Source organism: Pocillopora damicornis, chromosome 2 (assembly GCF_964200805.1).
Source record: "Pocillopora damicornis chromosome 2, jaPocDami1.2, whole genome shotgun sequence".
In the NCBI taxonomy this organism is placed as follows: domain Eukaryota; kingdom Metazoa; phylum Cnidaria; class Anthozoa; order Scleractinia; family Pocilloporidae; genus Pocillopora; species Pocillopora damicornis.
The window spans coordinates 13,882,384-13,895,221 of record NC_142671.1 but is presented as its reverse complement, the minus strand read 5'-3'; the positions used below and the strand labels follow the sequence as shown (position 1 = coordinate 13,895,221).

The 12,838-nt window shown below is 39.6% G+C and overlaps 2 protein-coding genes and 1 long non-coding RNA gene across 8 annotated transcripts; 2 read left to right on the top strand and 1 right to left on the bottom strand.

Moving 5' to 3' along the window:
• The first annotated feature begins 2,641 nt into the window (after positions 1–2,641).
• Positions 2,642–7,130, top strand: LOC113674822 (uncharacterized). Its single transcript, XM_027191318.2, has 6 exons — positions 2,642–2,787; positions 3,920–4,087; positions 5,024–5,203; positions 5,353–5,457; positions 5,739–5,918; positions 6,424–7,130. Exons 1-6 carry the CDS (start codon positions 2,664–2,666, stop codon positions 6,489–6,491), a joined length of 825 nt encoding a protein of 274 aa, XP_027047119.2. The 5' UTR covers positions 2,642–2,663; the 3' UTR covers positions 6,492–7,130.
• LOC149049977 (uncharacterized) lies at positions 3,698–4,321 on the bottom strand. The gene is made up of 2 exons (XR_016184051.1): positions 4,201–4,321; positions 3,698–4,124 (listed from the first exon to the last, which is right to left on the bottom strand). It is a non-coding gene; the product is annotated as an uncharacterized LOC149049977 (long non-coding RNA).
• A 1,675-nt stretch (positions 7,131–8,805) lies between the features above and the next one.
• LOC113674821 (proprotein convertase subtilisin/kexin type 5) lies at positions 8,806–12,776 on the top strand. 6 transcript variants are annotated; one of them, XM_089197705.1, is made up of 8 exons: positions 8,806–8,986; positions 9,112–9,279; positions 9,596–9,763; positions 10,232–10,399; positions 10,717–10,884; positions 11,300–11,500; positions 11,761–11,946; positions 12,248–12,776. In XM_089197705.1, exons 1-8 carry the CDS (start codon positions 8,875–8,877, stop codon positions 12,280–12,282), a joined length of 1,206 nt encoding a protein of 401 aa, XP_089053831.1. In that variant the 5' UTR covers positions 8,806–8,874; the 3' UTR covers positions 12,283–12,776. The 6 variants fall into 6 exon arrangements, with proteins under 6 accessions (XP_089053831.1, XP_089053830.1, XP_089053829.1 ...); XM_089197704.1 differs by having other exon boundaries at positions 11,300–11,503; XM_089197703.1 differs by having other exon boundaries at positions 8,806–8,995.
• The last annotated feature ends 62 nt before the right edge of the window (positions 12,777–12,838 follow it).

The following is a 12,838-nucleotide window of genomic DNA, read 5'->3' as shown; positions in this document are numbered from 1 at the left end:
TAGAGTATTTTTGCCTCTTTGAGGAAAAGACGCTTTTCCTTCTCGTCCTCACCTTACAGTTTTTTGATAACGACCTTCTCAGAATTGTTTCTCGCCACAAAAACCAAACCATAGGATCCTCGACCGATAGCCTCTTCTTTGTCTCGCAACTGCTTCCACTCGAATAATGGTAAACCATGACAATCCAAAGATCCGTCTGAATTACACTTCCCTTTCAGAAAGGGCAATTTAAACGCCATAGAGTTGACGATTTGCAATTTGTTGAGGAACAGAAGAAATCCGCTGAACGAATTGGTGAAATAGCCTCTTTTTTGTTTAGAAAGTTTATTTCTTCAGCTGATATGTAAGCCGTAAATTTCACAGTAGGATGGAGGTGTTTTGGACACCTGGTCGCGAAGAAATTCTTCAAATTCTTCTTGACGGCTTCCTTCTTCTAACTTTCTTTTGTCTTTTCACGCCATGAGAAATTCCCACGCGCGTGACACCCTGCAAACCTCTCTTCAACTAGTGTTACTCAAGTCCCAAAACTTATTCGTGGATGAAAAAACGCTCGTATTAAAGGGCTCGTAACGAGGGCTTGCTCTCACGCTAGTCTAAGTTTGGAGCTGGGGCTGAACGTTGTCATATTTTGAGAAACCTGAAAACGTTCCTGTGATGTTCTCACATTTACAAGCATATGAGACGTTATTGTTTCAATAAATCAATACAGACGTGACCAGGAAACGTATCAAAGTTACAATTGTTTATTGTAATGTGGTATGTCGAGTTTAGTTTCATGGCAAATTTTGCTTAACAAAAGGTAACTAAACAGGTTTACAACGCGAAAACGCAGCTATCTTTCATGCATATTGGTTCATTATTATTTATACCACTCAGTAAAAGAAAAAAATTAATAACACTTAATTTTAGTCACGCGCGTTATCGTCGTGGGGATAAATGAGCCAAGCGCTTGGTGTCTTTGTACAAAATTTGTGCAACATGCCCTGACATCCGTTCCGTGTTTTAGGATTTGGGGTCATTTTCCGCCGCTCGATGTCTTAGGATCTGAGGTCATTTTTCGCCGTTCCGTGCTATAGGATTTGGGGTCATTTTCCGCCGTTCCATGTTTTAGGATTTGGGGTCATTTTCCGCCGTTCCGTGTTTTAGGATTTGGGGTCATTTTCCGCCGTTCCGTGCTTTAGGATTTGGGGTCATTTTCCGCCGTTCCGTGTTTTAGGATTTGGGGTCATTTTCCGCCATTCCGCCATTCCGCCGTTCCGGCTTTTAGGGTCGCCCGGAGCGTGGGCCGCCTGTGCAGTTAACCGTAAAAACCAGAGCCCCTATAACTGTGCGGTGCGTGTTTACTAACATTTACAAAGTGAATTGTCAAACAAAGTTTTCACGACACGTTGTGACCTTGATTCTATAAGCCTCCCAGAGTGACATAAACAGAACCTTCTTGACTCCTTCACTCCAAATCATACGACCAAAGTCTAAAAATATTTTTATCTTTCTCGTTTGTCTAAAAAAATAAAAGGAGTGGGAGCAGACAATTTGATAGTCTGGCAATTCGATACTAGAGAAGTATGTGGAAAGGAAATACTCTATGTCTAAAACCGTCATGTTTGTTCTAAAAACAACTGCTAATCGATTTTCATTTCATCAAGAATGTACTGAGCCACCTTGTGGATGGAAAATGAATGTCTCTTCTCAAATAGCTCAAAAAGTCTTTTCATTACTGAATTGATATAAAGGATCGGAGATTGTAATCTCTGCCTGAGAGGTTCATGCGGTCCTTTTCCACATCAAATACGTCAACCCCTGTTGACACTGTCGGTTTTGTTTTCATCTTGTTGCTTTATATTCTTCCCTCGTTTTCATACGACACTTCGTATGCATAAGAGACGGACTTTGGGAGTTTTACAACTTCTTTCCAGTTATGTGTAATCAACGATTCACCATGAAAATATAGGCAGCCAGGCGTTTGGTATTTGTGAACAGACTGAAAACGTCGCACAATAATGACGTACTGGGCATGTGATCACTTCGGGATGATCGCCAAATCAGGGATAATGAGTAATTATTGGAGATTGCGTCGAAGATAAAAAAAAGCCGACAGATGAGTCGTTAGCTGAACAACACCCACGCAAATAATAAAATGCGTTCGATTTATCATATGGATACGGGAAAGAAATGAAGGACAAGAATAAATACGGTTGTTCGTTTTCCTTCGCTTGTGTCCTCACAGCTTCAATTTCAATAAGCTGCCGTGAGATTTCACAATTCCGAAGGTAGTTTTAGTTGAGTCCGGAAATCGCAACAAATCAAACAGTTAATCAGTCTAGTTTGGGATGATTTCTGGGATGTTACGAAAGTCTCTTTGCACTTATTTTATGCTAAAACATGAAAAGGGTCCGACAACCTTTAAAATCTGAAAATCATTATTCACTCAATAGGAAAAATCTGTCAAATCGTGTCTTTTGAGGAACTAATGGGTATGGAAAACTTTGACCTTCAGCTTAATGTATGACTGATAATAACCATGACAGATATGACACCAGCTTTCCTCTTGTATTGTTCTCTAGAACAAAGCCGGTTTGTCTAAGGTTTGGCAGGTCGAGGCGGTGAAATTCCGTAGACACGCCAGAATCATTACCAGTTTGGTGCGTTTAGAGGCTTTCATCATGAGGAAGGTGTTTTTGGTTCTGTTAGGCATCGCCATCGTCCTGCTTGCTTCAGCTGAGGGTAGGAAAAGTCGTAAGCGGGGAGGAAAAGGTAAAGGAAGTTTTTCTCGGCCAGACAAAAAAGGTGAGTGCGATTCATCGAAAATTTAAATGACGCATAAAAGCTTATTGTACCAATTTGAGAGGAAGAAACGCGCTCAACCTCCGTCAATATAACGTTTGTAAATTTTATCCTAAGTGTTTTGTCTATAGGTTATTACTGAGAGCCAAAGCTAAATTCGGCAGCAATTGCGTTGGTGCGTAAGGAATAATTTCGGATGTGGGGTTCTAAAGATCTTACCGTATGTATATTATACACGCGGATTTTGGATTTTGACCTTTCTATGCTTTCTTGATCATTTTCCCGACCAAAGCTGCAAAGGCTAGCCTCCAAGTCTTGTACTGAAATTAGAAATAACACCCGATACATGAAGGGTTTCGGATTTGCGGTTAGCTCAGGCGTTTAGCCACGCAGAGAGCGAAAAGAATAGGAAATTATTTTCTCCCTTGAACAAAGCGAAACCTCATGGAACAGAAGCTGAAATAATTGTACCTATTCGCTTTTCTTAAGCCATGGCACGAGAGAGAGAGAGAGAGAGAGAGAGAGAGAGAGAGAGAGAGAGAGAGAGAGAGAGAGAGAGAGAGAGAGAGAGAGAGAGAGAGAGAGAGAGAGGGAGTGAGGGGGAGAGAGAGAAGCAAAATTAGATTACAGAATAAAATGAGCGTTTTGACCTTGTGAACCGAACTACTCAGCTCGATGCGCAGTTAAGACCCTCTTGGTAAACTTTACCGGCGCCATGGTTAATCTTGGTGTTTTTACGTCTAGTTAACCTTGAAATCCGATGTTCTTCTATGGATTTCTCCGTTTCTTTAAGTTGCGTTGCGCTTGAAGTTTCTTAAGCAATTTACATTTGCCCACCTCGCAAATTTTCTAAGTCTTTCAGTCAAAGACAGGGACTACGGATGGTCAACAAATGTATCACATGATGCGCTGATAAACTCTTCATTATGACTGTATTGCATAACTTAACCAGCGACACTGCAAAGAGTCAGACAATGGGGCTTTTTTCTATTCATTTGGTGTTGTGGTCCGTGTCATATATAGGTTTCATTGTTCAAATTAGATCTTTTACTAGTTGATTCTTCATAGTGGCACCTCAATCATTGGTTTTGTCTTCTAATTTGTGGTCTGTTTGTGACATCTCATACTCAACTAGCATGTGTCAAAAACTGCATCAGTTGCAACCGCGAAGGAACCTGCCTCGAGTGCGATGATGGATTCGCCAAAGTCACCTTCCCGAAACGATCCAAAACAGTATGTGTTCCTTGCAGCAAACGAGGAAAAAAGACTGCTCTGAATCCAGATATGTCCAAATGCCCTCCAGGTGAGCGAGGTTGTTTCAGTTGGTCAGCGGCTTTGTACTGTCAAAGTTGATAATAATACTAATAATGGTAATAATTTTGAGGTATTGAAGAATCGAAAGAAAATCGTCCCCACCAAGTGGCGCCTTTTGGACTCGTACGGAATGCCAACGAGGAAAAGCAAAGGAGGCTTTGGCTTATGCAGCCACAAGAGCTTGTTATATCACAGGCAGCCCAAGCTCCAGCTGTGAGATGATTATCTTGCGCAATAACAGTCATGGCGGAATTATATTTCTGTATAGTTTGTATGGGAATGTTTACGACCGCTTTAAGGAATTAAAAAGTATACTTGCACAGCGTATCACCTATTATCTGACCGCTTACTTTGATTAAAAAAAAAAACCATTTTAGCGAGTTGTCCATTTCGAGGTTTTCCACGTACATGAGAAAAGGGCTTTTCTCATCCCTTCGCTGATTTATTTATTTTAATTCCTTAAAGCGATCGTAAATATTCCCATACAAACTCTTATAATTCCGCCATAACTGCCATTGCGCAAGATGATCATCTCACAGCTCGAGCTTGGGGCCGCCTGTGGCTATCATCGTTTCTGGGTGGAGATGCCCCATTGTTTTTACTGGAAGTTAGCGTCATTACACCGCTGACCAATAGAAGGATTTCGGCGGTCTTACTAAGGGATAAACTAGAGATTCTCCTGCAGTGGCCTTATGCGCAACTCCCCAAAGAACGAATGCAAAGAAGACCACTCTAACGACCCTAACTCGGTTTTCACGCAGTTTTTCGCGCCTCCATTTATCACTCTGCCCTTTTTTTCCTTTTTAGCGGACTAAGAGAGCAACAAAAAGAGGCTGCTCTCATTCCAACCTCTCGCAAGCGTCCTCTAACTTTCATGGAAAAAAGTCAGAGATGTGTATATTGATTAGTATTTCCCCAATTTTAGTACCTACGTCAGATCCTTCGCTGAGCTGTCCGAAAAAGTGCTCCAGTTGCAACAATGGAGTGTGCCTTGTTTGCGAAAGGAGTTTCGCTTTAGTTACTGGACGTAAGAATAAAACAGCTTGTATTCCCTGTGCTACTGGGAGAAACGGTAAAAGGATTGACAAATCACAGTGTGACTCAGGTAATTCCCCGTTGTACAATTGTGCGCTTGATCCTGTGGTTATACTCTGTTTGGGCCATGAGAGCTCTGCATAGCTCTGATATGGTATGAAAGAAAGATTTATTTAACTCCTGAAATCTTCGATATACGCTATTTTTTAATCTTTTCAGGAAGTTGTGGGAAAAAATGTCAAACATGCACAAATGGAACGTGTACAGAATGTGCAAACGGGTTTGAACTGCACCGAGACAAGAATATGTGCAAAAAGATAAAAGGCAAGTTTAAGATCGCTGTTCTCATTGAAAACTTGTGCTCAACGAAATGTAGTCCTTCACGATGTAAGTTATCTCTGTCTTTTAGCATCAATTCATGTCGCATTCTGACCTTTTACCCTCAGTGTTTCGAAATTTCCTTTAGCGCCTACTCTTCCGTGGTTATTCATGGATTTAAGAAACTGGCCATACTCTTCCTTTCCACGAAGAGTAGCAATGTAACGCATAATTGAATGACATTTTGTTTGATCTCTTCCATTTTTACTTTTATTATTTATTTACAGATTGTGGACATGGCTGTAAGACTTGCGTTTCAGGAGTATGTTCCGAGTGCAACGAGGGCCTGGTTTTCGGCCGCAAATCAAGACGCTGCGTGAAAGCTTGTTCACGAGCAGACCCCAACAATAAAGCGCAAGCCTGTGAGGGAAAACGTAAAGGAAAGGAACGAAAAAAGAACGGGAAAGGCAAGTTGACTGCACTAACCTATAAGAACGTTGAACAGAACACCTGCTCAAGGCAGGATTTCTCAACCTTTTTAGCTCTTTCATCGGTAACTTTTTCGCTCCTTATCAATTTTTTTTTAGATTAAATCACTCTTTGTATTCCACTTCTCCTGGATTTGACGTAAATATTTTCTGAGCGATCGCGAACATTTCGTCGAGTTCGAGTGCACGCCTAATTATTTGGTCGGTTGAACACAAAAATATTCAGAATAAAAGGTAGTTCTTGAAACTGAGGAATTTCAGCATTCTTTACCGATCAGAAAGTTGCTTATAATTCGAAGTTTTCAAAAGGTTTAAGCTCAATTTTGTTTCTATTGTTTTCACACATAGCACACAATGAAATTGTAAATGACAACAATCATTGATCATCTGTTTATAATTTCATGTCCTTTGTTCTCAAAATGTAACACTACGAGTCCTGGGCTCAAAGCAAACACTAAGTGGTATTTTCTTGTCTGTTAAACAGGAGGCAAAGGAAAACCAAACCGAAAGACGCCACCGAACCCAACACAGCCCACAGCTGAGCCGCACTAATATACAAGCTAACTTCAAAAAATAACCGTAATTACTCAACTGACCAAGTGTAAACTCAGCGTAACCGAGTACTGCTAGTGTGGACAGGCTATCATTTGAGGATAAGAAAACCGCGTATTTTCAAACACTCGATCACTGAAAACCTTTTCTCTTTTAATTCAACTCCTTCTGTAGTGTATAATTAGACTATAGTGGCGGGGCATCTTTTATATTCCACAAGGATAGTCCAAAAAAATCCGCAAATATCAAAACCCACCAAGTGTGTGTGCTATTCAGTTACCACACTATTATTTCTCATTTCATCTTGACGACATCCTGTCCACACGCTACCTTCTATTACCTTTTCAAACATGTAATCATTGATCAAATCTTACATTTATATTTTACACTGTGCAGAGGGTTGCATTCAGGCGTTTGAGAACAAAAGTTGGAACAATTTGTTCAATATAGCCTTTTACAGTTTTTTTTCTCTGAAACTTTGCAGAATTTTATGCTTGAGTGCCTTACGCATCTCGTTTAAGTATAAATATAGAACTGACGATGATATACTGAGTCTATTTACAGAGTACAGAGTATGAATATAGTTCGGGGCTGTCTCAAGTATTATGTTCTTTTTAATAAAGCTTTTTATAAATTTTCCACAGTTTGTTCGTTTTCTCTTTCGCAAATTTTGGGAGGACTCGTAAATTCACCCGTGTTGAAATCTATAACATCCTAACACTTTAAACGAGTCTACAAGAACGCACTTTTGAACGGTTGAACTCACTTACTTGTGTTTGTAGAGATATAAGAAGAAGCAAAGAGGAAATTTTATTTTTTACTTCAAGGGCAGTTAATGTGGTGTGGGACACAGTTACCATTATAATTCATTTCTGTGAAGACCCTTATCTACTTTAGGGACTCACTGAGAGACACTAAATAGGGAAAGGGACGCGTTTTGGACCAGGACAAAATTTACCTTCCATATTTGTGTCCACTCTCATTTTAGCTGAAAGCAAACAGGCACTAAAATGGAAAAAAAGGTGTAAGAATTACTGAATTTGTACGACGATCAGTGATAGTCAATCAGAGGAAACTTCTGAATCGAAGTTGTGGGGTATACTCTACTCTCAACCGTCAAATCCTTTTTTTATTGTTTCTTTCACTTTTTATTCTTGTGGCCCTTTTAGTGAACCCTATGAGCGATCAGCCTCTAATTTCTCCTTACAATATCAACCCCTGAGTCAAATAATAAGGTCAGGAGAAAAAAGGAAGTGATCACCAACTGAAGAAACTCTTGACTAATTCTCCTTAGAAAATGTATAGATCAGGCCCCGGCTGTTCGAAGGTTGGGTAACGCTATCTGCTGGATAAATCTCTACCTGGTGGATAGTGTGGTATGTTTTACCATCATTTATCAGCTGGATAGCGATTTATACGTTGGATAACCTTATCCGACCTTTATAAAACTGGGCCCAGGGTAATAAGATGCAAAAGGTAACAAGAAATATTTATTTCTTCCAGGAATTACTTAACTATGTTCTACCTCGTTGAAAATCACCTTCAGTCCGTCCAAAAAGAAACCTATTAATTGCCATAACATTGTTCTCCCTCGCAACATTTACCTTTGATTTTTCTAACGAGTCCAACGACAAAGTTGGCCAGCTGAGAAAGAAGGTGTATCGAGGAGACATTTTCCCTGTCTTTCGATGTACCTTCATCTTTTCGTGAAAGATACAATCAGTACGCGTGTTTAGGATCTCCTCGGATGTGAACAACCAGCTGTGGTAGCAGCCAACGTACCTTTCCCATATCTGTGAAAAGGGCATCGTCAACTCGAATTCAACGAAGATTATTAAAATTAACCTTCTACCGTGTGGAATCATTTTTAACAGTATACAACAATCTCGCCATCAATGAATGGGCCTGTAATCGCTGCTCGACCAGTTACAAAGTTTCAATCAATTTAGGTGCTGTATTTCGTGCACGTTTTTGGGGTTGTAGTCGTCTGTCTGATGAAATTCTCAGAAGAATCCTTTCTACAAATTTAGGAAATGATTGGAGACGTGACAAAATAGATCAGATATCTTCACTAATTAAATTATATCCTGCGAGGTTTTTTTATGACGGAAATAATGTTGTGAAAACGTGTGAGCATTTACGAGGGCGTTCAAATCTTTTATGACATCACTAAAGAAAATTTCGCGAAAGGCACGTAACAAAAGGAGATAACCTGCTGTTTTGCGGACGTGAAGAGCCGGTTGACACGTGCGAATTCTATTGTTTCTGGATAATTCGCGTATAAACGAGCTCAAGTAACATGAAATAAAAGGGGTTCTATTTCGTGCTGAAGCATATTAGATCTCCTCGCACTCTTGGATATAACTTCAGCGAGAATATCATTATGAAGGGCGTTTTGGTGGCTTTCTTGCTGTTGGTTGTGCTCCTTTTAGTTACAGTTGATGCCAAAAAGCGTGGAAAAGAGGGATCAAGACGGAAGAATGGGATAAAGCCGGGTACGAAAGGTAAGTTTGAAATCGAACTAAAAATGTATTGTTTTATTGCATGTTACGTAATTTCAATCACAGAAATCCTTCCTCAATCGAAGTTGATTTTCCTCACTCTTATTTGTATTTTGTAGAATTAACATGCCCCAGGAACTGTTCAGACTGTGAAGAGGGGATATGTCTAGAATGCGACGACGGTTTTGCTCTTAAAACGTTTCGCAACAACAGAACAGGGTGTATACCGTGTGGCCGACGTCTTAAAATGAAGGATCCTGCTTCATTCCTCCAACAATGCGTCAACGGTAGGTTTAAAAATGGGTCGTTAATAGCCAAATCTGACCATTCTACATTTATAACTCGACAGGTAGTTTCTTTGAAAGATCCGTTACTGTAACGGTATACTTGTAACGATATACTTTACCTCAACATACATCCTATATGATTACATATATCTTTCCTCAAAAAACGCCTTGAGCAGACGCGCACGTCCCAAACACTTATTTGCACTTTTCTACACTTGTCTGTGCCGATAATTCACCTTGATATATCGATCACTTTATAGTACATCCCGGGAAACGTTGCTTTAATATTTTGCATTATATGTTCTTATTTACTCAGATTGTTCCAGAAACTGTTCAGCTTGTGATAATGGTAACTGCCAAATGTGCGACCCTGGATTCTTCAAAGTTCAAACGAGACTTTTAAAAAGAACGGTTTGTGTTCCTTGCGGTCCTCGAATGAAAAGAAATTGGCCGGACGTTTTCGTGAGGGAATGTAAAGAGTCCGGTAAGTAGATCACTTAGTTTCAGATGAGGTCATAGTCTAGAGCGATCTTCGCAACCCTTTTTTTTCACCCCATATAACCTGAGCAGGGTTCACGTATGTTCTGTGGTGTATTCCTCGAAACATAAGGTTTTAACTGTGGGCCTAGATTTTTTACCGTTCGTGCCAAAGTCTTCGATGTAAGTGAAGGATCGCTATTTTTACTTGACTAGATAAATATAGTAAACTTTGCCACCTAACTTGGTGTAGGCTGTTGAAACTACGAGAAGCTAATAAGAACACAAAAGGACACGATTGCTTTTTTGAAATGATTTTTTTGCACCGTGCTAATCTTCCTGTTGAATTCAAAGTATTGGTTTTGAAGCAAAGGAAAAATGCAAAAAAGAGCCAAAACAAAGATGGATAAGATCAGAATGGATTACGAATGACGAACCGAGGTTGATTTTCCTCACTCTTATTTATATTTTGTAGAATTAACATGCCCCAGGAACTGTTCAGACTGTGAAGAGGGGATATGTCTTGAGTGCGACGACGGTTTTGCTCTTAAAACGTTTCGCAACAACAGAACAGGGTGCATACCGTGTGGCCGACGTCTTAAAATGAAGGATCCTGCTTCATTCCTCCAACAATGCATCAACGGTATGTTTAAAAATCGGTCGTTAATAGCCAAAATCTGACCATTCTACATTTATTACTCGACAGATAGTTTTTTTGAAAGACCCGTTACTGTAACGGTATACTTGCAACGATATACTTTATCTCAACATACATCCATATGATTAAATATGTATTTCCCCAAAAAACGCCTTGAGCAGACGCGCACGTCCCAAACACTTATCTGCACTTTTCTACACGTGTCTGAGCCGATAATTCACTTTGATATGTTGATAACTTTAATGTACATCCAGGGAATACGTTGATTTAATATTTTGCATTATATGTTCTTATTTACTCAGATTGTTCCAGAAACTGTTCAGTTTGTGATAATGGTAACTGCCAAATGTGCGACCCTGGATTCTTAAAAGTTCAAACGAGACTTTTAAAAAGAACAGTCTGTGTTCCTTGCGGTCCTCGAATGAAAAGAAATTGGCCGGACGTTTTCGTGAAAGAATGTACAGAGTCCGGTAAGTATGTCATATAGTTTCAAATGAGTTCATGGTCTAGAGCGATCCTCGCAAGCTTTTTTTACCCTATATGACCTGAACAGGGTTCACGCATGTTCTGTGGCGTAAGCCAAGAAACAAAAGCTGCAGGTTTTACCTATGGACCTAAATTTTTGACCGTTCGCGCCAAAGTCTTCGATGTAAGTAAAGAATCGCTATTTGTATTCGACCAGAGAAATATAGCAAATATTGGCCACCTAGCTTGTTAAATGACTTTTTTGCGCCGTGCTAATCTACTTGTTGAATCCAAAGTATTGGTTTTGAGGTAAAGGAAAAATGCAATAAAGAGCCAAAAGAAAAATGGATTAGATCAGAATGGATTGCAAATGGCAAACCCAGGCAGACGAGTGAGGTGTACTTTCTTTGGACTCCGTAGGTTGTGGACGAGGATGCGCTAACTGTACCTCCCCTGGCCTTTGCACCGAATGTGAAGGAGACCAGAAGCTTTTTACACCACCAGGCAGTAACATCACAAGATGTGTTCGCAGATGTCCGCTATTTTACAAGCTGGAGAAGGGCGCGTCACCTCCAACATGCGAATTCCAGCATAAGGGAGGAAAACCAAACAGACAGAACGGTAGGAAGTGATTGTTTCAGATTGTCGATTTGAGTGAAGAGATCAAGAGAATATTATATACTTTTGATGGTTCTACTGTACTTGTCAGATTTGTAAATCAATAAAAATATCTTCTGGGTAAGTTCATGTAGCTTATCAGCACTACTGGTATTCGACAGCACTGCGAAGGAATGCCAGAACCTCTGCGTAAACTCAGCTGACTGTTAGTTTCTTCAAATATGCACATCCATTTAAGCGTGTTCTCTTTTTTCATCCTTTAGAGTGTGGAAGAGGCTGCGAGCAATGTACAGAAGAAGGAGTTTGTGAGAAGTGCTTTAAAGAATTGCAATTTTTAAAACTACGCGATCGCACAATTTGCGTCCGAAAATGTCCATCAACTTTAAGAAAATATTTCGACCCAGAAACTAACAAAATGATCTGCGGGAATCTGCGCCGTGGCAAAAAAGGTAACTGAGCAAAATGATAGTTCAGTTTCTTCGTTTTTTTTCCTTATTACGAAAAAGTCGTTGATGGCCAAAATATGAAAACTCGTAGGAAATTGGTCGATGTAAAGCCATTTCCATGCAGGTGTCATCCCATAGACAACACAACCAGTTCGCTTGGATCCAGTTTTAAAACTGACATAAAAATTATTTTTCAATTTTCTTTTGTCTTACACTCTATTTGTTTTGTTTCTTTGAATGCATTGTCCATCACTAAGGCTACACACAAAACCTAATTATTCCCGTTCTTTTACTTTATTCTTAGGAGGAAGAAAGAATCCTTTGCTGTCCGACATTTAAAAGGCAGGCCTTTTGGTCCTGTATACTTTTTTCTAAGGGTGTTTTTATCAAGATGATAAAACTAATTTAACATTTTCCTAACTGACAAAAGCTGCCAGGCAAATGTCGTTGGAGGTCTTGGCTACTAACAGAAAGAAGTTGGCATAAAGTTAAAGTGAAGCAAAATTACAGCCCCCTCACTTGTTGTTTTAGTTTGATCGAAATAAAACTCTCAACTACAAGGTTTAAATATACTGATTACATCCTAGCTAAAGAGGTATTTTTTTTCTAGAGTTAATGTAATTTCTACTCACTTGTTAATTTTTCTACAATACGCATTCCTGCAAGAGAATTGTCTAAAATTTGTTGACATTTGAGTATCTTGTAAACCACATCAACTAAAGATACATGTGAGTAATGCAGGTGATATATAAGGTGACGAACAACACACTGTAACTAAGTTTTTCTATGTTTGTACCATATTAACAGCCAAATAAATCATATGAATAGCTGAATGCAGTTGTGTTGGTTAGCAGTACCCATAACTACCTATAGCAACATTATTTGAGAGTTTTCT

Excerpts from the sequence above, each read along its gene's own strand:
- LOC113674821 (XM_027191317.2), top strand. The coding sequence starts at position 8,875 with ATGAAGGGCGTTTTGGTGGCTTTCTTGCTGTTGGTTGTGCTCCTTTTA. Across the intron at positions 9,280-9,595 it reads CCTCCAACAATGCGTCAACG|ATTGTTCCAGAAACTGTTCA; the intron begins GTAGGTTTAAAA and ends TTATTTACTCAG. Across the intron at positions 10,885-11,299 it reads GAAAGAATGTACAGAGTCCG|GTTGTGGACGAGGATGCGCT; the intron begins GTAAGTATGTCA and ends TGGACTCCGTAG.
- LOC113674822 (XM_027191318.2), top strand. The coding sequence starts at position 2,664 with ATGAGGAAGGTGTTTTTGGTTCTGTTAGGCATCGCCATCGTCCTGCTT. Across the intron at positions 2,788-3,919 it reads TTCTCGGCCAGACAAAAAAG|CATGTGTCAAAAACTGCATC; the intron begins GTGAGTGCGATT and ends ATACTCAACTAG. Across the intron at positions 4,088-5,023 it reads TATGTCCAAATGCCCTCCAG|TACCTACGTCAGATCCTTCG; the intron begins GTGAGCGAGGTT and ends CCCCAATTTTAG.